Raw genomic sequence first — 24,004 nt, 5'->3', positions numbered from 1 at the left:
AAATCTGTTTTAATTTTTTTCTTTGTTATATGAACTGAGGGAGTCATGAGAATAGGTTATACATTTTAAGATTGATCTAACCGAAATGAAATCATTTAATTTTAATGGCTTCGTTATACACCAAGATACGATTAATAATTAAAACTAGTAAAACATAAAAATTACCTCTTTAAAAACGAAGCCTACGTTGTGCGTAATTGTATCAATTACTAGCATTACCCACTGTCTTCGCACGTTGATTTGGCTAAATTTGAGTATTTTTCGTTAACGGCAAGTGGGAGTGTTAGGGATATGTCAGTATGTCAGGCATTAACTTAACGTTGGCCTATTGCGCAACGCCTGTTGATTTGTTTCCAGACTATATTGTTTATTTTTCCGACGAAACCTTCTCATTTTTTTCTTATTGACAACAATATAATGATAAAAAAATTATCCCCCACCCCACCATAAATTTATTAGGCGTTCTTTTACTAGAATCTATTACCTCGAACTGCCGGTAAAATTCGAATATCACTTCTCTCTCTCTCTCCCCTTACACAACTCCCCCTCCCCATCATCCTTTTAGTAATTCAGCAATACTTGTCACGAGTGTCTATAATATAAGTTGGCACGTTTTTGTTGTGGCTCTTGAACTCTTTGCCTCTATGCTCTGTTTAACATTGAGTTGTTGTTTTTTTGTTGTTTTTTTTTTATTTAGAAACGATAAAGGCATAAAACTTTAGAAAAAGATTCTAGAGTTTACATTTTTCTTTAAAAAAAAAAGAAATAGAAAAGTACATACATATACATCAAAACAGGACGGACGGACAGACGGACAGACATTTCACACAAAACTAATAGCGTCTTTTCCCCTTTCTGGGGCCGCTAAAAAAAGTAATGCGAAGTTCCCCTTTAAAATATTGTGATCTATAAATCATTGTTTTTTGGCCGACGGTTAATGAGCGTGCCATGTGGCCAGTACAAAGACCAACTACATTTACTTGCACCAACCTTTTTCAGGTACCCATTATAGATGGAGGGACTTAGGGGTGCCCTAAAAATTCCAAAATTCATTATCCCAGATTGCATCCCTCGGTTCAGAAGTCAAGAACGGGAGAAGATCTATATAGCACTTTGAACATTAAAATAAACATATTAATTTATATTACGCCATTCCGTTAACCGTTAATCAATAGTGAGTAAACCATTAGTCATAACATTTTTGTAATAACCAAACAGCAGTGAACCAATTGTTTATCAAACAAATGGCTACAATTTTCTCAAATTTCGTTTTGGTAAACAGTTCGCATTGCCATAAGAGATAGATAATGGCCTAATTGCTAAATGAAAAGACAGAAGCTGAATAAGGCTCTTTATCCAAAATTAGGAATAGCCAACCTTAGAAAGTTGAACGGCACATTTTCGTGAATGAAATATCTCTTCCAAGTAGTTAAAACGAGAAACGCATGATGTAAGCATTTTCCTGGGAAATGAAAATTATGTGGGTTTTTTTTTAACAGTGAAGGTCAAATCTAGCAATGCATATAAAAAGGGAAAAGTTCGTGGAAGAGCAGAACGAATGAACAATATTAATACAAAGGTAAGAGTATATATATATATACAGAGAGAGAGAGAGAGAGAGAGAGAGAAAGAGAAAGAGTGTGAGAGGTGTATTGAAAGTAGTAAAGATACATAGTGCCTTTTTTTTTTGAGTGGCTATTGGAAATTAATGATTTGCATATTTGTACTTTCATTAAGTACTTTTTTTTCATCAAATGATATATAAAGGACATAAAAAACTAATGAAGTTTTATGCTAGTCTTATTTTTGGTAAAAATATTTTTTTTTAGCAATTACTATATCAAGAAAGTAATCGTTTGTATATCTTGTTGCAATATAAATAATGAGGTCCTTCTTCCCTAGTGCTATTAGAGCATGGAATGGGTTGCCTGAGCTAGCCGGGAAAACCAGTGACTTGGCAGAATTTAAGTCATTGGTTAATATGCATGACTAAATGTATGTCGCGTTTAATAATAAAGATATAAAAAAAGCTATCTATATTCATAGGATATCTTTATTGTTGAGTTAAATCCTTTTTGGCAAAGTCACTTCTCATCTCTGTCTTGCCTAAAGCAGACATTAACGGGTGTTGAAACTCGGTCGTTGACTTGTAGCACCAATCACCTATTTGAAGTAAACCAGTATAGGCGTATGAAATTGTATATTTAATTTAATACGTTGACTACAGTTGAACACATTTTTTTCAAAATAACTTTATTTTGTAAATATACGCAAATCTCAAATTTGATAAAAATATAGAGAAACACAAAAAAAAATCATGAATAGTTTTAAATAAAATGTAACTCAAGCCTTTTTGTTAAAACCGAAACATAGTGAAACGGCCACATATTGGGGTTGCCTAAGCTGGTTGTGATGGTCGTTGTCTAGGAAGGCTGGATCACTGAGAAGCGATTGCAACCCCCAGTTGTATCTTTGACAACCGGACATCTTAATCTTTATAAATGGATCACTAGCATCCTCTCTAAAAAATGTCCGACAAATTTGTACACTAATAAATAAAGTTACTTTAACTTATGTACACACGTAGTACCATTTAGATTAATCGAATAAACTCAAAGAAAATACAACAACCAAACAACGACTATCTAGTCTATATCTACCATAGGAAAAGACTTTCATACTAAACAACTCTCGGATAACTCAAACTATAGTCTCTAATTTAACTCTCTCTGTTCCAGAGTCCTGTCCACTACTTGCTCACTATAGTTCAGCACACAACTCCCTCTCTCAGAGTCTAGCCCTCTACTGAGATTTCTTAAATTTCATCTACCCTTACACTCATTCTTGTAGACCAGTTGATGACTTTCTCATTATCTCTTGCAAGTTAGGGTAGTGTGAAACCATCGATGGACCTCATTCACCAATCGTAAACAAACGACATTTAGCCACGTAATAATATTGATAAAATAACGGAAAACAAACTGTCACGTGATAGCCATTGTGTATTATGTAATTTGTGTAGAAGAGATAGAGAATCACGTGGCTAACTGTTGTTTGTTTACGATTGGTGAATGAGGTCCGTTTACCATTACAACAAAGACAGTTTGAAATAGCCTCACTCATGATTCTTGTCTCTTCAACTTTCACACCTATATTTATTAGCTCTGACTACAACACACACCCTTGTGATTGCACGAGAATCTTTTCAGCCTAAATAAATTTAGCGCCAAAACGGCCCTCGTTAAAAAGGTTTCGTACTTTCTCTTGTGTTAGTTTTCTACATGCACGCTTTTCTGTTAGAAGACTTTTTTCTGTTAGAAGACACTTTTCTGTTAGAAGACACTTTTCTGTTAGAAGACACTTTTCTGTCAGAAGACACTTTTCTGTTAGAAGACACTTTTCTGTTAGAAGACACTTTTCTGTCAGAAGACACTTTTCTGTTAGAAGAAACTTTTCTGTTAGAAGACACTTTTCTGTCAGAAGACACTTTTCTGTCAAAAGACACTTTTCTGTTAGAAGACACTTTTCTGTCAAAAGACACTTTTCTGTTAGAAGACACTTTTCTGTTAGAAGACACTTTTCTGTTAGAAGACACCTTTCTGTTAGAAGACACTTTTCTGTTAGAAGACATTTTTCTATTATAAGAGACACTTTTCTGTTAGAAGACACTTTTCTGTTAGAAGACACTTTTCTGTTAGAAGACACTTTTCTGTTAGAAGAAAGTAAAGTAAAGTATCCTTTTCAGACCTTGCGATCTATAGGGCAGGTGATGTAGAAGTTAAAAGTCATAATGATAATTATTTAATTTATAAAGCGCTGTTAAAAAAACATAATGTAGAGTTAAGGTGTTATACTAACACAACGCATAAACACAAGAGTTAAAATAACAAACTAGTCTAAAAAATTTGAACAGATAGGTATTAATATTTTTCTTGATTTAGTTTGTCCGATATCAAAGGCGTGTGACTTTCAAACTGTTGGTATGTGTACTTAAAAAGCCATCAACACCGTTACTTTTAATAGAGAAACGTGGCACGACTAAAAGCGTTGAGTGCAAGGAACGCATGGCACTCTGAAGAACATACGGAGTAATCAGTTCACTATGGTAAAAGGGCATTTCTTTTGTTGTAGATGCACTGATGACAAAGTGTGGCCACCTTATATTCCGTTCTTGCATTCACTGGAAGCGAATAAAATGTACTCAATAGGGCAGTAGGAGAATCACGTCATGTATATGCAAAAAAAAATCTCTGTCAAGAGACAGTGTCGTTCAAGATGATTTAAAACTGGGCGATAATTTGTTTTAAGACATTCTGGGTCGAGATTGGAATTCTGTTTGTAGAGGTGCCGCGACCATTGGTATCCCCACATCTTTCAGCCTCAACGTCTTGCGCCCGTCTACTAGATGTAGTCTCACACAGACATTCGCTTACTTGGCCAACGATTCCTCTGTAACTGTCTCTTTCACAAATGTAGTGAGTCTTTGGTACTCCCTTCTTGTTTCTGCCGTTTTGAGGCTATTGAACATCATTCTTGCAGTCCTTCTTTGTCTGACGAGACGTGAAATAATAGTCGACCAGAATAAACGGTGCTTGTGATTGCCGCTGGTCCGCTGAAAGGCTTTTTGATCGGCCCGTCAAGATAGCTTTCACTTGGCGTTGAACTCCAATGCCAATATGGTTCTGAAATAGAAGTGGCCTTCTAGGTCAAGTAGAAGTTCCATCCTCGGAGGGTTGTGAACGTTCGTGCAGACAAGATTTAAGCCACTTTTGTACACCTCCAGCATTATCGTAACCGTCCTTCTGGAACTATTGGGTTCCTGACTAACCTGACTAGCACCTGAAGTTTCTCGCAAAAGCACTGGAAAGCCGTAAACCTCACTTTTTGGACGTACCAGCTTACTATATCATCACAACATCGGCCATGTATTTCGTACACAATATCTCTTTATTTCAGGTCGCTTAAACCGAAAATCCTTCTAAAACAATTTACGAAAAAACACTGTAAATAAATGCCTTGCCACATTGGGTGTTTCATAGAAATGACATAATTGTATAAAACAATTATATAACTCGCCTATTAACATTCTTTTATATATATACCTATCTGATGATGTTGTAAGAATTATATATATATATATATATATATATATATATATATATATATATAATATATATATTTTACATTCTATGCTTTAACGGCACTAAACAGGTTGAATATATATATATATATATATATATATATATATATATATATATATATATATATATATATATATATATATATATATATATATATTCTTTCTGTCTAGTGCCGTTAAAGCATAGAATGGTAGAATGGGTTGTTTGATTCAGCCAGTAAAACCAACGACTTATTAGAGTTTAAGTCACTGATTAGCAAGAATGACTAGATTGACACATGTAATCTTTTGCAGTAACAATGTTAATTTATAAGATCAGATCCTTATAATAAGAACCCACATAGTTTTTTTTACAACCAATTGATTTTTTTTTCTCTTCCATCCATTAGACAAGTCCATCAGTTAACCATACAGGACGGGTTTGTAGTTATCCAGGCTGCAAATCACTGAGCTAAAGAAACACAGTATTAAAAAGTTAACAAATTCTAGGTAAGTTCAATTAGAATAAAATCTGATTAGCATATATTACCTGTCTTATTGCAAGTGATATTGTATTATCATTTCTTAAAGGTATCAATGTTTTTTTCTTCTTTTGGCATACATTAAAAAAATAATAAACGTTAACAAAAAAAATACATATTTTTACTTATTAAAAAAGGTATGTATTATCATTTCAGAAAAAAATACTTGAAGATGTCATTAAAAATTTTGAGAAAACTTGGCGAAGGAGGTTTTGGTAAAGTGTATCTTTTTCAGAACACCGATGAGTACAAGGTAAAGAAAAAATTTTTTTTATACTGTTTCCCCTTTTAGGTACCTGCTTCGACACGATTTTGATGAATTCGCAACCTGAAAGCCACTGTTTGCAAAAAAACGCAAGCTTTCTATTAAACCTTTGTAACGCATATGTGGTATTTTCCCAAAAGGCCGCATCCTATATGTAAATCCTTAAAAAGAATTTTCTTAAAATAAGAACTCCGTATTTTTAATGCAGAAAGAGAGAGAGAGAGAGAGAAAGAAAAGCTTATGATTTCGCGTGTGTGTTGATGAGTGTGTTGTAACACTGTCTTTTCCTTACATATAAAAGATGATAAATTATCAATTACAATTAATAAATAAAAATGTCCTTGTTTAAAAGAAATAATCCCCCCACCCCAAAAAAATATATTGTGGGGCCAACGAAAAATATTTTTCTTTCCCTCTACCCCTTAAACTGATGGACTTAAGTCTATAGAAATGTTTGCGGTGTCTATACCATACAAAGCCCAACTGCCTTTTCTTTTTCCCAACTAATGTCAGGTACCCATTAGAGCTTGGTGGACTCAGAGGCGCCCCAAGATTCCGAAATGAAAAATCCCAGTTTTGTTTACGAATGGTGAATGAGGTCCATATAACGTATAACAAAGCAGCAAGGAAAAAAAACAAACTACTACACACACAAATCCAATTGTAAAATGACGTAATTGGAACTAGAAGAAAGCGGCGCTCTCAATTTGTGAACAATTTTAACATACAATTAATCTCCATACCAAAACTAACTGTGACACCTGTGTCACCATGTGCAGTCCGTACCCCTCCATAGACAAGCTTCTAATGAGTCTACATTTTGTTACATCCTTAGAAGTAGTTACTTGTACCAGTCAATAAGTTTGTACCATTGTCAAGTATTTCTATAAAGGATTACTTGTAACTATTCTAGGATCGTGTGTATCTTATCATCTGTGTGGTGTTATTATTATTATCATCATATACATACGTATTTTTGTGTCTGCTACGTCGAGAATGATTTCCTCATTCACGAGAGATGTATGAACGTATGAAGCATTAATCCTGACCACGCCTACAATATGTAATATCATAATATGAACCCGATGTCATCAAATAGCCCTCCAGAGTAACGTGGTGACATTTATTGGTGTCAGAAGTGTCAAGGACGCAAATAATCTAGAAGTATTAGTGACACGCTTTCTGAATGAATAATTTTACAGAGGCCATATCTCTAAATGATGTTTTATTTTTCACAGCCCTATTTGATTAGTACTATTTTCTTTTACATTCATTTAATTATTTCAAGCATAGTAATTAAATATTTATGTATTATGTGTCTTAAATAAATTTGATACATACTTAGGCTATAAATAAATACATTTTCAAATATCTCTTTTCTTTAATTTCTTTTCATTAGTATGCTTTGAAAGTGGTGTCATTAAAGGGTTATTATGATATAGAGCAAGCGAAGGAAGAGGGTCGAATTATGATGAAACTTTGTCATCCCCACATTAATCAGTGTGTCTTTGTGGAGCCAATTGGTACGTCCAACCTGTGCATGGCTTTGGAGTATTGTATAAATGGCACCTTGGCTAGAAAAATAAAACTATCTCGTATCGAGGAACCACTCGCAGTAATGTGGTTCACCCAGATGGCCGATGCAATACAGGTATGTTTTAGATGTTTCTAAAAAAACATAACAATAATGCAATCGAGTTTAGTGTACAATTATTATTATGTATCTTCTAGTTTAAACTTGAGGTGTGGTGGCAGAGCGGTAAAGCGCTTGGCTTACGAATCAGGAGTCCTGTGTTCGAATCCTGGTGAAGACTGGGATTTTTCTCTTAATTACAGAAGTACAAGAGTCTGATACTTTCCAAAGAAAGTGTAGAATTAATTTTGGAAGGACTGGACCCTTCTGGTTTTAATCCTAAGTCCCTACGTCCATTGGAGTAATTTGCTTTTAATTTGGAAAGTAAACTAAGAATACAAAAGACATTAGTCGTAATCAAAATGACTGATAGAAAGATCAAGTTAAGGGCCATTTCACCCTCAATGACATACAAGAAAGTACCTGGCAGCAGGTGGCCTCTGAAAGAGACAATTGGAGAGCTCTCACAAAGGATGCGGAACACATAATTTTTCAAAGTTTCAACTTAATTAAAGAATGTGAAGCGTGAGAAATTAAGTCTAGAATAATTCTCCCAAACTAAATGACGGAATAGCTTTATATAAGCTCGGTAATCATCTCTTGACGTTTTATGATTTTTTTTACATAATACATTTAAGAACTTCATTGCATATAAAATGGATCCAATGGCGTGCGTCTCAAAAATACTCTGATAACCGGACTGCAGGTTTCAAGTCTGGCTTAGATGCTGGTCACTCTTGAATTGCTAACGATGTTAAGAGAATGTGAGTATCTAATCTAAACCTGAATGGTTTGGGTAGTAGGATATTGTTAACCATGGTAGCCTACTCAGCTAGTAAACGATAAACGCTGTATCCTATTCTCTGCTGCCTTGCTGCCAAATGTAAACATGGAAAAGACATCGAGATTCAACATGAAAAAATCAGGAGACGACAAGGTTCTGGCCGTAACTAATGCCCTGAATCTCACCTCGTTCACAGCCCTTGCTCCGCGAGATGATTCATAGTCGTTCTTCAACTGAAAGAAACCATGATTAGATTCGCTACTCATTTTATTAATTTATTGCCCACATTACGAACAACGACATTGTCTATCCCCATCCAGGTGGAGATGAGTAAAATCGGATGAGGGTTAGGTTATTTGGGTCATGTTTGTTTTCGTGTGTATGTCTTCTTGGATACCTTGGTGACCTAGAGGGTTGATACTCTTTGTTATCTTAAAATAATATTGTGAGAAACATGTTCTGTGATAGGGTCTCTGTTTGTAGATATTGAATAATCAATATGCTAAAAAAAATCTAAGCTATTTAAAGCTTGTACATTGGAAATGAGGTGTGGTTGCGGCCCTGTGTTCCTCTGGGGAATTAGATGAAAAAGTCAAGTCAAGTAAGTCATACCAAGAGATCAAATCAGTGAATCTTGCGAGTGTTTAATGCTAATCTAAAAAACAACAACACAAAACGCTCTTAACTTCTTATCTTATATAATACAGACGTTACTTCAAAAAAGAAGATGATTACGTCCTACGCGTCATGCATACATTTATGCATATTAACCAATGACCTAATATCTGCCAAGTCACTGGTTTTCCAAGCTAGCTCAGGCAACTTATCCCATGCTTTAATAGCACTAGGGAAGAAGCAGCATTTGTACAAATTTGTCCTAACATTTGGAACGAGGAATGTGCCTTTATCTTTTGTCTTTCTGAGTATTAAAGTACATGATTGTAATTGTTTTGCTACAACCAAAGCCACTAGTTTGTGTATCAATTATAACAGATACTTTTAAAAAAAATTGTACTTATTTACTTTTGTCAAAAAGACGCACACACTCATACAAACCCCCACCCCCCACACACACAAATACTTTAATTTCTTAAAATTATATATTTCAGTACCTACATGAACAACATATAATACATCGAGATATCAAACCCGAAAACATCTTGTTAACTAGCAGAGACCAAATCATGGTTGGCGACTTAGGTGTTGCTAGGTAATTTACTCTTCCTATCTCTCTCTCCCTCAGAATTATTTCTCTCTCTCTCTCTCTCATGTCTTTCTCTTTCATCTCTATCTCTAAAACATATCTCTCCCATCTCATTCTCTCTCATCCCAGTCTCTCATCTCTATCTCCCCCCAACATCTCTCTCTTATCACTTTCTCTCTATCTCTCATCTCTTTATCGTTCTCTCATCTTTCATATGTATATTTCTTTCACCATAATATCTCTTTGTATTTCATTTCTCTCTCTCTTCGTATAATTCTTATCTCTTTTATCACTTTCTCTTATTTCCTCCCTTTTATCTCTCTTTCTCAACTCTTTCTCTCTCCCTCTCTGTCATCTCTCTCACTCCTAGTCATCTCTCTTCATCATTTTTTTAGCGGCCCCCGAAAGGGGAAAAGACGCTATTAGTTTTGTTTGGCCTTTCTGTCCGTCCGTCTGTCCATCCGTCTGTCCATCCGTCTGTCCATCCGTCCCTTTTAGATCTCAGAAACTAGAAGAGAAAATGAAAATTGGACATCGTGATATTTTAGATCATTTAAAGCTCTAATGAAACGGCTACTTTTTTCTTTTCCGAAAGTGAGCCATCTAATTTTTAAAATTATATTTGCAAGCAGATTTTTCAAAAAATTACATCAGTTTTTAATGAAAAACTCCGGGGGAGGTAAGTCTTATTAAAAAGTTCACAATCTTCTTCATTACTAAATCATGGATTCGCACATTGGTACAAAAAAATTGCATCTAAGGTCACGATTGAAAAAGTATAAATGAATCTTTATAAAGCCAGATCTACATAGATCTATATTTATAATACGAGTTCTAGTCTAGATATAGTAGATTCTATATCAAGATTCTATATCTAGATCTAGACTTAGAGATAGACTTATATCTATTTCTAGATCTAGGCTTAGACTTATATCTTTAATCTAGACTAGATCTAAACTAGGTCTAGATGTAGCTATTTCATTGTCTAATTTGTAAGACAAATGACAATGGAGATATTAATATGTATTTGCGAGGGGAAAGTCTTGTCATCTGTACACAATTGTAGCTTAGAGAAGTTCAATAATTTTTTTATCATGTTGTCAATTTATTTAATTTTGTTAGAAGAATAAATCTTTTTTAGTTTCTCTTTATTACAATGTAACATGTTATTAATTTTGAATGTATGGAATGTATAGATAAGGTTAATAATTAGTATTTAAAAAATTATAAGTGTACTCTAAATCAATATATAAAGATGATGTGGCTGAGGGATAAAGCACTTGAAACTGGAAGTCCCGTGTTCGAATCCTGGTGAAGACTCTAGGTGGACTACTTCGGGGCCGATTTTAAGTTTGTGTTTCACACTAACTGTCTTTGTAACCTTGTTCTCTCTCTCTCTCTCTCGCTAAAATATAACGTTTTTGCCAATGTAGGAAACTAAAAGATACTCTACAAAGTGCTCGTACTTGTATAGGAACACCATGCTACATGAGCCCACAAATACAAAAAGGGCAACAATACACTAGTAAGGTAAAAAAAAATATCTAAAAGTATTTAAATATAAGTTAAAATAACATCATTGTGGTGTAAAAGTGTATAAAGAGTTTTAAACCAAATTTACCGTGGTACCTTTATTCAACTTGTAACGTAGTGGAAGATGTACGGGTGAAAATGTATTTCGATAATGGTAGTAGGGCCTAAGTATATTATCCTAGAGAATAAACAGTTAATGTATATCGCTGGGAAAAGAACTACTAGCTCGTTGGCCATACTGGGATAACTCTAGTTTGACCGTTATAATTTTTCTAAGTATAAAAAGAGATACATTTAAATTTGGCTAAAGAACGGGAAAGTATTTTTTTTTGAACGGACAATACGTCTTCAAGTGTTTCCGCATTCATCATTTTCTTTGTCTTTTCTAATGACTTATCTTTGGAATATTTTTATTTTTTAAGCCTAGTAGATCTATACATTCATGTTAAACAGGATTCTTTCTCAGGTTGAATGGGGTGGGATTGAGGAATAGGGTGGGTAAAAAATCCATTATTTTTAAATCTTAGATTCATTAGTTATTAAGAGAGAAACAATTACTCTATAAGTTGTATAAAGGAGGTAGAGACAGAAACTAATAGCAGCTATTCTCCTATCAGGTACCACTAAAAATAAAAACTTAAAAACACATTTCAACGGCTGTCTTATTGGTTCTAATGAACACATAAAAAAAAATGTCCGTATATGTTTCACTAATTTTACAGTAACATAATTACTCCTTTGTAATACACTATCTGAAATGTTAATTTAAGTTATAATTGATCTCGTTATGTATATCTTGATTTTCCCAAACCCTGCTAACTTTTACAATTAAGCAAGAGAATACAATTGTGCTAACAAAATAAGTAAATATTTTGATGTATAGATTTTTTTCTATATACTCTATATAATTTTTGTTTTAACACGTTTATAACTGCAATATTTAGATGACGTATTTGTTGCAACCCATTAAAATTGGAAACAAAGAATGATCAAAGCTCCCATTCAAGTACCTTGTTTCATAATAAAAATATATTTATTTTGTGTGTACATTTTAGACTGATGTTTGGAGTCTTGGGTGTGTTTTTCATGAAGTACTGTCACGGAGAGCACCATTTAATTATACAATGCATATGCCGATTGTTGAAGGAACAGTAAGTCCTCCTCTTTTTAAAAACAGACATTTTTTTTTCTTTTAATAAGTCTCGATTAAAAAAAAATTCTACTGGTCGCACATTGTTATAAACAAGAAACTAGCACCCATCTTCTATGTGTAAGTCAGGTCTGGCTACGGTTGGTTAAGGTCTATTTAAAGTGCTTTATCCATCATGCATCCTGTTCTTCTTTCGTTAGCCAATACGATAGAGAGTTTTTGTGTCATTTCTGCTTGCAGCTGCTTGTGTTCTCTTGTCCCTTCTGCTCAATCCAGTCCCGTTTATCTCGCCGACAGCTTCTCTTTACTTTCAGATCTGCTTCCCTATAGGCTTCTTCCGCTAGGCTGCGATCCTGTGTTTCATTTTTCTGATCTCGTCTACGTTTGGCCTCTTTCCTCTCATCTATCAATTTCCATGTACTGTCTTGTATCCACTGTTCCTTGTATGAACCTCGCCTCCTTCCGATAACTTCTTCTGCGCACCCAATAGTGGTATCTTTGAAGTTGGCCCACTCTTCTTCAAGGGTCAATATATCTGCAGGAGCCTCAAAGTGGTTCTTTAGTTTCAATTGGATCTGTGCTACAATATTGCAGTCTTTAAGCTTGTCTAAATTAAATGGTCGGGGTAGTGTGGCTCGTTTCGGTTGGCGTTTCAGTCGGAGCTTATATTTGCCACTGACATGGTAGTGGTCTGAGCTAATATCCGCTCCTCTGCTGGTCGCACTTCTAATAGAGATGACTCCATCGTTCAAGCCATTTTAACATATTTTGCTTAATTTCAAAGAGTATTCTAGTAAAGTCTCCGTTTTTTTGCTTCTTTTATGTCTCTGTATAAATCTTCGGATTTCCCAAAAAGTTTTAGCAGTCTATTTTTTACAACTTGATAGTTCTCTTTCCGCTCTAGTGTCAAAGCATAGATGATATAAAGGGGTTCTCCAGACAGATTAGCTAATACGTGTTTAGCAGTCTCTTAAGTAATATTTCATGTAGATGAAATTAAGTCAACTTAGCAATATAATTCTCAAGGGATTTATCTTTAGGTACATATTTGTGGAATTTAGAAATATAGGGCTTGGGGTGTTCTTATGGTTGAAGGATTTTAAGATTGTTTTTGCTGCTTCTAGTTTAGCCAATTCTATTTTCTCTTTCTTTCGATTCGCTTTGTAACTCCTTCATTTCTTTAAGGTGTGCACACTGTGCTGTTCTTTTATTCTTTTCTGTTGCTTTTTCAGCTATTTTTCTTTCTTCCTTTTCTTCCTTCTCCTTTTCAATAAATTCTCTTTTATTCTCTTCAGTCAATTCCATGACTTTGTCCAATTCTAAAATTTTGTCGTATTTAGACATGGTTTTGTGTGACAATAAATGATTGACAATATCATTGTATCAATAACAAATGCCGGGTTCCTACATGTCTTTTAAATAGATCATGTAAATGAACATTTTTCAAAACTGCTAAATATTATACATATATTTCTACACATTTTTTTTTCCTTTTTTGTTTTCAACACAGCTACAGATTGATGCATTAAAGCTTAACAGTATTTATTAACAGGCAGACTTATAATACACTAATATTCAACTAATTTTCTTCACAAACTGATTTCTACAAACAAAATTTTACTGTCCTCCCACCCAAAGGGTTAGGGTGGGGAGGGCAGTGGATGCAAGAGTCTCACTCCACCTGATCGAATCGTCCAACATACCCGATGGGGGTGACATAGTATAAAAATTTCCCTTGGGTAACCATTAATTGTTCCCAAAACAAGCTTAGCATTCATGGAGTGGCTTGATTGGGGCAAGCTTTCCAGCCTGATTAGTTTCTACGGGAATACCATCTTCAACGGGCGCTTTCCGTGTGAAAGCATGTCAATGGCTGTACTCTGTTCCTTTACCGAGGGTAATTCATCGAATACATTCAAAACTGAAAAGGTTGGGAAGTTAAACAAAGCAGTTGGCGAGATAAAATTTTCAATCTGGTAGAGTACTACGTGAAGCTCTTCTCAAGGCTTCATTCTCTGCATACGATCACTGATGGCTATGACTTAAGAGAGGCACACAAAAAAAAAATAAAGTTCTTGTAGGTTGATTAGGGTGGGCTCACTTTCGTAGTTTTGTATGTCTCTCTTGTTCTTAGAGGTAGTTTTCCTTTTTGATATACTATCTTCAAACCAGTCCTCTTCTTCTTTTACTTTGTCCACAAAGACCAGTGATGATGTTTGGCACCTTGCATCACTAATAAATGTGCAACCTTTTTTTTCTCCATCAATCACTATGAAGCTGCTAAAAACTTCTGATTTGTTTGTAAATGTGATGTATATATCAAGATTGGCTGTTTTTGTGGTATTCACGAGGCCAACGAGAAGGTCACCAAGTTGTATATAAAGGGCAATATCTTTCCAAAATAGAACTCTGTTTGGTACATAATAGGTGCTGTACGAGAAGAATCATAATCATTAATATCATATATCTAAATTTAAATCTAAATATATAAGTTAATGATAACAAACAATAAGTAATAATAAAATATAAATAAATAAATTATCTATCTATCTATCTATCTATCTATCTCTCTCTCTCTCTCTCTCTATATATATATATATATATATATATATATATATATATATATATGTGTGTGTGTGTGTTTGTGTGTGTGTGTGTGTTTAATAAAATTTGAAAAAATAATAATAAACAAAAATTAATATATAAATAATTTATATTGATATATATACATATATATTTATGTTTTAGACTCCACCATTGCCAGATAATTATAGCGATGCACTGAGGAATTTTATCTTTAGAGTTTTGACACGAGAAGAAATCGGAAGGCCTTCTGCCAGTGAAGTTTTCATATTTTGTAAGGTAAGGTGTCCATTAGATAACATATATACACTAGCAATACACACTGGCTACGCCCTTTGTTTTTCCCAGTCTATATATTACTTTTTTGTTTATATATAGTACCACCTTCTCCTTATTTTTGCACTTCTACTAAAACTGCACGCTTTTAAATGATTTCCCAACAAATTTTCTTAGCCATTGAATTGTAGTATCTGTTACGTTGATGGTAATGACCCACTCTTTTTCTCTCTCCATTTCTCTTTATCTTCTACTCTCTATCTTTTCATTCTTTAGAACACACACACACACGTATGCATAGATACTTTCGGTTTTATTAGTTCTTGTATTTCCGACCTCGTTTCCCCTCCCCCAACACACCCCAAAAAAATCATACATATAATATCTTAATATCTTTTCAGTTCAATATCAAAATATGAACTATATTCTATGTTCTTTTCTTACCCACCTTTTATTTTCCAGCTAGCGCAACATAACGTCATCAAACAGCCCAAACCGTCACAAACCGGATGAGACCAAATATCCTTACCAAAAAACACACTAAAAAATTCACCTTTAATTGGTCTCTATACTCATTATTAACATTATTACTCATACAAGTATTTTAAATCTTAGATTTAGTATACATGTAGATCTAACTATAATTTTTTTTTTTTTTATAATCTAATTCTAAAGAATTTGCATTTTATACAGTTTATATAGTTTTTTCTGTACTCACACACCTACATGTTCTCGAAAAAAATATAAAAATATAAATTTCGCGTTTTAGCATAATATTAAAATTGGCCAAAAAGAAGAAATACACACCAAAGTATTATTAATTTTTTTTTTGGCGGCCCCCGAAAGGGGAAAAGACGCTATTAGTTTTGTGTGGAATGTGTGTCCTTCCGTCTATCCGTCTGTCCCGTTTAGATATCGTAAACTAAAAAAGATAGTGAAAATCCAACATCATAATATTTTAGACTATTTTAAGTTCTGATGCATCGGCTGCTTTTTAACTTTTTTTTTTTTTAAAGCAAAAAAACTAATTTTTTAAAAATCACTTATGCAAGCAGTTTTTTTTCATCAAAATAAAAAACATTTACAACAATTCAATATTAATAGTAAAACGCAAGAGAGGCGCTTTAGTAGGGGAGATAACCATTTACCATACTTTTAACACATTTATCCAAATAGTTTTACATTTTTTGTCCTAAAATATATTTTAAAATTTTTTATTGCTAAATTATGTAAGTTCTGTCAAACTATTTACTACATTTACATAAAAAAGGTTAATATTTTTTAAACATATTTATTATGCATAAACATAATTTAAAAAAACAATTAATAGGTATTTTTTTCATATTATTGGGTGAACTGCAATGGTGGACAGCGTTCGTCGTACGCCAAACTAAAGGAAAATGTGTTTCTCTTCAGGGTTTAAATAAGTGATAAATCCTTGATTTACATCAAGTAGTTATTCATTATGATTCATTATTATATTCATTAGGCGAGGTTCATATCTAACTACACATTCACTTTCACCTATCCTTTGGTCTGCTTTACCGTTGGGGCACCACACAAGATCTGTCAACCTTCTTTCTCCATTCTTCTCTGTTATATGTCTTTGATAGAATTGCATTCTGATGTTCTTTCTGAAAATATTGAAACCTGTCTTTTTACCTGCCTGGGTGGACCACTTAGGGTGACGATTTTGAGTTTGTGTTTCCACACAAACTGTGTTTGTAACCTTGTTGTTTCAATAAACTGTGTACACACGCATTTACGCTTTTAGCCCCTAAAAAAGGAAGAAAATATGCTTAAAAAAACTTGAACAATATATTTTTTTAAGAAGACACTACCTTTTTGCACATCTTATAGAGCAGTGATGCCCAAAATCCGGCCCGCGGTCCAAATCCGGCCCGCAAAGTGTTTCCATCCGGCCCGCCGAAACGACGGCTCAAAGTGTAGAAAATCCCGTCTCTAAAGGGTTGATAAAGTTATTTTTACCTACGTTAGGGCCCTAACTTTTTCTCTGATGGATTGGTACCATGACCTTTGTATGTTTATGAAATCAGACTAAATGTATAATCTAACAGGAAAAGTGAACGGATATTTTTTTTTTTTGTTGCGGAACATGACAATGAGCCAACGTATTTGATTTGTAAAGATAGTGTGGCTGTTTAAAAAAACAACAAAAAATATGGCAGCATTCATGATTTGATCCGCGAATAAAATATTGTTAAACTTCGCCTAGAGATCTAAGGATTGAATAGTTGCCAAAAAGTGATAAGAAAATAAATCGGTGGTTAAGCTAGATAGAATATGGCTCACATTGTAAGTAGAGAATTGAAGCCATTTTTTCCAAGGGTAGAAAAGAAGACAAACTTCAAACATCTCACTAATTAATGCAAGTGCTAGATCCGCGGGTTTCTAATCAAATAGTTTTAGTTCCATTTCATTACGTTTTTGTTCTTTTCGGTCATGTGGCCCGCGACACTAGTGTCGGAAACTAAAATGGCCCGCAGGTCGAATTAGGCTGGGCATCACTGTTATAGAGGGATTATTTTGCTTTAAATAGCTACTGAATGTTAGATTCTTTTTAAATTGAACATTTTTTACCCCTCCCTAGAAAAAAATATGGTTAAACGAATGTAAAAATGTAATAGACAATTTATACTCAGTAAACACAACTCTGCTCGAGTCGGGTATCGAACCTCGAGCCCCCTTCATAGGTAGCCAAGACAAGTTCAAGCGTACTTTGTCTCTCGACCACGCTTCCCATTATAATATTTAGTCAGAGTAATTAAACATAGTAGGAAAAATTGCACACTCGTCTCAAAATAATTATTTCCCATTATCTAGATCTATAACGATCTAGGTAATCCATCTAATTAAATGTACAAACTAAAATCATAAGATGATTTAAATCCACAGGCTTGAATTATATAGATCTAGGATTACATATATGTCATCTCAATCGAAAGTAGAAGGAAATGGCTTTATATCATAGACTGCGCGAATATATTGGTTTTGTGAAACTCTTCAATGTAAAAGTCTTACAAAGCAAATTTAAATAATTTGAAAAGTTATAACGGTCACACTAGAGTTATCCCCGTATAACCGATGGGCTAGAAGTTTTTTTTCCCAAATATATACATCAACTGTGGAATTTCTAGAAAATCGTTATGTCCACCCAGGTTCCACCCACACAGAAGGTTCCAATAAGTTTCTTCGAGGTTACGAGTTGAAAGAGGTATAATAAAGATATTTTGTACATTGAATTTCGACTTCTGTTGTTTTTTTTTTAACGAATAATTTAATGTATTCCTTTTTTTTAGTTATTACTTCCTGGTGAATATCAAAGAATTAAGCGCAGAAGGTTGGAACCTATCCATCTAGATAAACAAGAAATTAGAAAAGCTCTGCGGATCTACGATGGTACAGTACTAAGTGAAGACTATTTGGATTCTGAAAAATCCATAAGTTTCAGTGAATCTTCTGAAAAATCCAAAAGTTTCAATGAATCTTCTACAAAATCCAAACGTTTCAATGAATCTTTTGTAGACACCAACAGTTTCAGTAAATCTTTTTCTCAATCAGTGTCATTAAAACCAGACAAATAAAATTCAATATTTCAATAATCAACATTCTCAAAATACGCAATCTCATTGGTTCAGTAGTCCAGTAACTGAATACGAAAAGGAAACTACATTTGTAAACATAAACCAATGTTTCACTTTAGCCAAAAAAACCACAACCAAGTAACATAATTTTATTTTATAAATATTACTTCCTCATGTATAAACCGAAAGCTAGAAACCATAGTTTTATTCTATTTCTTGCTTGTAATGCTTCAATGTTTTAACTAGTCTTTCAAGAAAGTGAACTTTGCACAATCGATGTTTTTATAATAGTCCTGCTAACATAAAGTGATAGGCATAATGATCATAAACATCTATTAATTCAACTTTTGAATACCAAAATAAAAACACACATTAAAATCTAGTGCAAGACATCCTGACAAATAGTTTACAAAATCGGAAGTAAAAATGGAATTCTAAGATGATATTTTAATTATTTATAAAGGTCTTATTCTGTGCCGTCAATTAAATTGTACAAAATCGTTAGAGCTGTTTTCGAAATACTTTTTCATCTAGATTTCATCAATCAAGAATTTGCTAGCTAATAAAATGAATTTTACAACAAGAACAATATGTTCAAGAAAATGCGGTTTTACTTTCTATTTCTATTAAAAATATAAATATAGTTTAAAAATAGAACAACACTATTTTGTAATTATAGTTTTTATAAAACATATTTTTTAAATATATGACTCATAGATCTATATATAATATATCTAGACTGGACATGGAGATCTTTTAACACTACAAAAATGTCGTGAAAAACTTTTTAAAAAGATGAAACAAGGCGTTGTTTTGTAAAGTAATTATAAGAAGTAAAGTGTTTTTGTTTTTTTACCCTAAACTATGTAAAATATAATGTTCATATCTAGATCTAGTGACTAAACATCGAAATTAAGAGCACTCTCGTCTCATAATTATTATTTTGCAATTTTAGATACATAAAAACATTATCCATCTATTGAAATGTACATAAGATCAATAAAATCAATAGACGTGAATTATTTCGATCTAGGACTATTATGTATCATCTTAATGGAAACTAACAGGAAATGGCTTTTTTTTTCATAAATTCACGTGTAAATATAGTTCTGTGATTAATACTTAATTATCTCTATATATAGGTTTCTGAGTTGATCAATCGCGGATTAAAATTTGCATCCGTTTTCCAGTCTAGATAAAATATATAAAGATCTGTGATGATAATATCTTTTTTTACTATTTGAAAATTACTTGACGTATTCAAACAATCATCCGAAACAATATACAAAAAAAATCTTTAAGTTCAAAACGATTAAACGTTTTATAGTCTAAAACGGCTTTAACGATTTTCCTAAGAATTCGATAAGCTATTAGTCTGTATTCATGATTTTGCGAAATTCATTGGAAAGATTTTTTTTAATTCATGAAGTATTACAAGTATTGAATATAATGAGAACGCATAGTCCACAACGAGCTACATTAAAGTACAAAATTATTTTTTAAGCATTTTATATTACTTGTTGGGGTTGTAAATGTAAAATATCTTATTTTTTGTACACAATTAGCTTGCATGTATGATGTATGTCATGCGGATATTGAGCTGATTCTTTGTTCAATGCTTCTATTTTAAAAACCATACTATTTTTATTCCAAATATGAGAATATCATTGCTTCTTGTGTTTTGGTTTGGATGGCTTGTTATTGCTGGAGCTTCTTTTTTTGTGGTTTATCTAGAATTGGGTAAGTTAAGTTTTATGGTACAATCTTCATTCTTCTTTTTTTTTTTTTGTAGCTCCAAATTAATTGTCATTATAATCTAGTGGAGTGGCGATCACAAGAAAACAGGCTTGGAACTCCGTGGTAGTCAAGCTTAACTTGAGTCTATCTTTGTATGGACCATATTTGGTCGATGTGCATGGGTTGTAGTTGGTTGTGAGCCACGTGAGCTGACATTGTGATTAAGGTGCGCCTTCATACTACCTATGTTACATCACATTACCTCACATATCCCTTTGTCTGTTGGACCACACAAGATTAATCAATTGTTTTTCTCCATTCCTCTAAATCTTTTGTCCTGCATACAACGTCTTTCATTGGCCGGCCCGTCCATTCTTTTTATATTGTCTTTCCATCGCTTTCTTTGTCTGCTTCTTCTTTTTCTGGTACTGTTCTCTGAAGGAAGGTCTTTGCAAGCCCCTTGTAATATGGCCATAGAGTTTTAAATTCCGTTTTATTTTTGTACGATAGTTAGCAGGTCATCTTTGGGTCCAAACGCTGTAGTAAGTCTGTCACTGATCTCATCGTTTGTGATGCGGTTTTTGAAAGTGATACCAAAAATCCTTCAGCTCTGCAGTCAGCGTCCAAGACTCACGAACTTATAAGAATGTGGCCTTGACCTGGGAGCGAACCAGTCTGATTTTAGTGTATAGGACTATGCCTTTGTCTTTCCAGATTGTTTTGTGCTATTTGCGCCAATAGTTCAGGTTTGGTTTTTTGATCTTAGAAAATATCTCCCAAGGCATTTAAAGCTACTGACACTTGTCAGCTTTCGACACCATTGCCGATGCCCCTTTTAAAATCCTGTTGGCTATTGGTCATTATTTGAGTTCTTTCGTCATTTTTTAGCTTACCATATGCTATGTATATCTTATCTATATGCATCAATAAGTCGGGTCGTTCTTCTTCTGTCCCTGCTAGGCCATCAATGTCATCTGCGAAGCGCGAGTTAGTACTTTTTCTTCCTCCATTGCTTACAGATTCTTCGTAGCCCTCGGGAGCATATTTCATTATTTTTTTCAAGGAAGATATTATTATATATTTGTACATAAGTCAGGCTAATAAAAAATAGTATTTAATATGTTATATTAACTACTCTAGATCTGATTGCTATGAATAACTATCATTCATGCCATTAAGTAATATCATATGATATCATTAAATCTTTGTTACGTAACCACTTGTGGTTAACTATTATATGTTAGCCTATTGGCTTTACTTGTTCACTTGTTTACTTAAGTAATGTACTAAGTGATTTACTGTCAGGGGTGTACTGGAAGAGGGGACAACCCTGACAATTTATGCAATATTTTTTCTCTTTGTTGTGTTTAGATTAACTAATTACCTAAAAAAAAACATTCAGAAGAGGAATTCCGAAAAATCGTTAGGCATTATTTTGTTGTTCCCTTCAAAAGAAACGGAATAATATAATCCTAGTATCCCCCAAGCTATTTATCACCCATTGTGGGGTTCAAAGTAATCATTCACTTGAGCGAGGAATCGTGATACATGTATTAATGAAATCGTTCTGGATGACGCCAATAAGGAATACAATCTTCCAATTACTTCAAACGGCTTAGTTAGAACAACGCAAAAATAATGATTGTTTTTTTTTTTAAGATATTTTTTTTAAATCACTTGTTTTTTATTTATATCATGAAAAGAGAATATAAAAATCTGCTCATAAGACCAAAGTGAATTATTTTTCCCAAATCTTCACTAATTGCTAACTTATTATTGTAAAGTTGAAACACGCAAACCAATTTAAGGTATATTTAATATATATTTCGCATGTAATGTCAATGAGAAATGGGCATATGGACGTATATTTTGTGCGCTGTAATGCACATGTGTAAAACTAATTTCCTCACGGATAATACAGAGAATTATTTTTTTAAAATTATTATTATTTCTAATATCGTAAGTTTTTTTTTTTAATGTATATGTTTGTGTATTACATTTATACTTGTCATTATAATAATGAAATATTTATTTGTATAAAAAAATTGTTTACACGGTTTACTTTTCTTTAAAAATTCAAAATTTGTCATGACTTAAAATATTTATGATGATTACATAATGATATGTATATATTTAAGTATCATTAAATATTCAATTATATTTCATTGTTTAAAATATTTATTATGTTGTGCTCTGTAGTGTGAATTATTGCAAATAATAGTGTTTTAATATTTACAATTAACCTAGTCCATGCACACACACACACACACACACTAACTATTTAAATCATGATTTAAAATAAAAAAAATTTTTTTCTATGAAATATACATAATGATAATGATATAAATGTAGAATATATAAATTTAAATGATAAGTGCAAATTGAACATAATAATTATTTAAAAGAAAATATAGATTTCAAATATGCCACTAAATAAATCAATACTATAATATCGGTAGATAAAATTGTAAGCACCTGTGAACTGATGTTATAGCAACATCATTGGTGACCACAGCGTAGAAGGTTTCGATAATGGCACGTCTCCGTAATGCCTCTGTGATCTTAATAGTCTCACAACTAGTTAGACATCAGAAGTCTTAGGCTGAGGATGATTCACTACTGGAAAAGACACTTCAACACTGACAATGATACTCAAGGATTGACACAGTAAATTCTAAACTGACAATTCAACACTAATACTCGCAATGGTACACCAACACTGTCACCTACATCATAAAAAAACCCTACAAGACTCTAACTTCTAATCTAAAAATATAATTGCTAACGAAAATATCATAGCGATATGAAATTAACTCACCCTAAACAGAGTCAAAGAGTCGTACCATGAATACATCCAAGACAATATTGCTAAGGCTGTCCAGAAGCATTAAATCAAGAATTATTCAGGACCTGAAAACAAGGCTAATCACTCAAGCGAATGGCAACCAAAACGGACGTCACGAGAATAATGACAAAGAGACAAGGACAAAAAAATATAGTACTCCAATAATTCCAATTGTAAAATAACGTCATAGCAAGTTATGACGTAGCACCTAGAAGAACGTGGCGCACTTTAAACCTCTACATAGAAAAAAAAAGCTGCGCTGTTATTTTGTTTTTACATCCATTTCGAGAGGGGTTCAATGAACCTGTGCCCACGACGTTTAGTGGCTTACAGCCTGTGGCGTAGCAACCATGGCGCGAAGGAGTTCATTACGCTTGGCCCCATAAATCATGACCAGTTGAGGCCCATGTGAGCCTTTGGTGTGACACCAAAGTGGAAACAGAACTTCACTTTTATAAAAGCCAATTTGTAAAAAAGGTCGTAATCGTTATACCATACTTTACATTAAATTCAAAACGTTAATATATATATATATATATATCATGGGCGTAGCCAGGATTTTTTTTTCGGGGGGGGGAAGGTTTAGGGGGGATTTTTTCTTCCCCCCCCCCCCCCCCCCCCCCCCCCCCCCCCGTGAAAAAAAAATTGTATGTATGTATGTATGTATGTATGTATGTATGTATGTATGTATGTATGAATGTATGTATGTATGTATGTATGTATGTATG

At 33.4% G+C, this 24,004-nt stretch overlaps 1 protein-coding gene across 2 annotated transcripts; it reads left to right on the top strand.

Annotated features, from left to right (window-relative positions):
• Positions 1–1,558: 1,558 nt before the first annotated feature.
• On the top strand, positions 1,559–22,591 carry LOC106058233 (serine/threonine-protein kinase Nek4-like). 2 transcript variants are annotated; one of them, XM_056017240.1, is made up of 9 exons: positions 1,559–1,579; positions 5,530–5,629; positions 5,818–5,914; positions 7,326–7,577; positions 9,453–9,553; positions 10,981–11,077; positions 12,136–12,231; positions 14,979–15,092; positions 18,410–22,591. In XM_056017240.1, the coding sequence occupies exons 3-9, from the start codon at positions 5,834–5,836 to the stop codon at positions 18,692–18,694; spliced, it is 1,026 nt and encodes a 341-aa protein (XP_055873215.1). In that variant the 5' UTR covers positions 1,559–1,579; positions 5,530–5,629; positions 5,818–5,833; the 3' UTR covers positions 18,695–22,591. The 2 variants fall into 2 exon arrangements, with proteins under 2 accessions (XP_055873215.1, XP_055873214.1); XM_056017239.1 differs by lacking the exon at positions 1,559–1,579 and adding an exon at positions 3,950–4,105.
• The last annotated feature ends 1,413 nt before the right edge of the window (positions 22,592–24,004 follow it).

The sequence above is a fragment of the Biomphalaria glabrata genome, chromosome 18 (genome assembly GCF_947242115.1).
Source record: "Biomphalaria glabrata chromosome 18, xgBioGlab47.1, whole genome shotgun sequence".
Classification (NCBI taxonomy): domain Eukaryota; kingdom Metazoa; phylum Mollusca; class Gastropoda; family Planorbidae; genus Biomphalaria; species Biomphalaria glabrata.
This window is presented reverse-complemented; position numbering and strand designations above follow the sequence as displayed.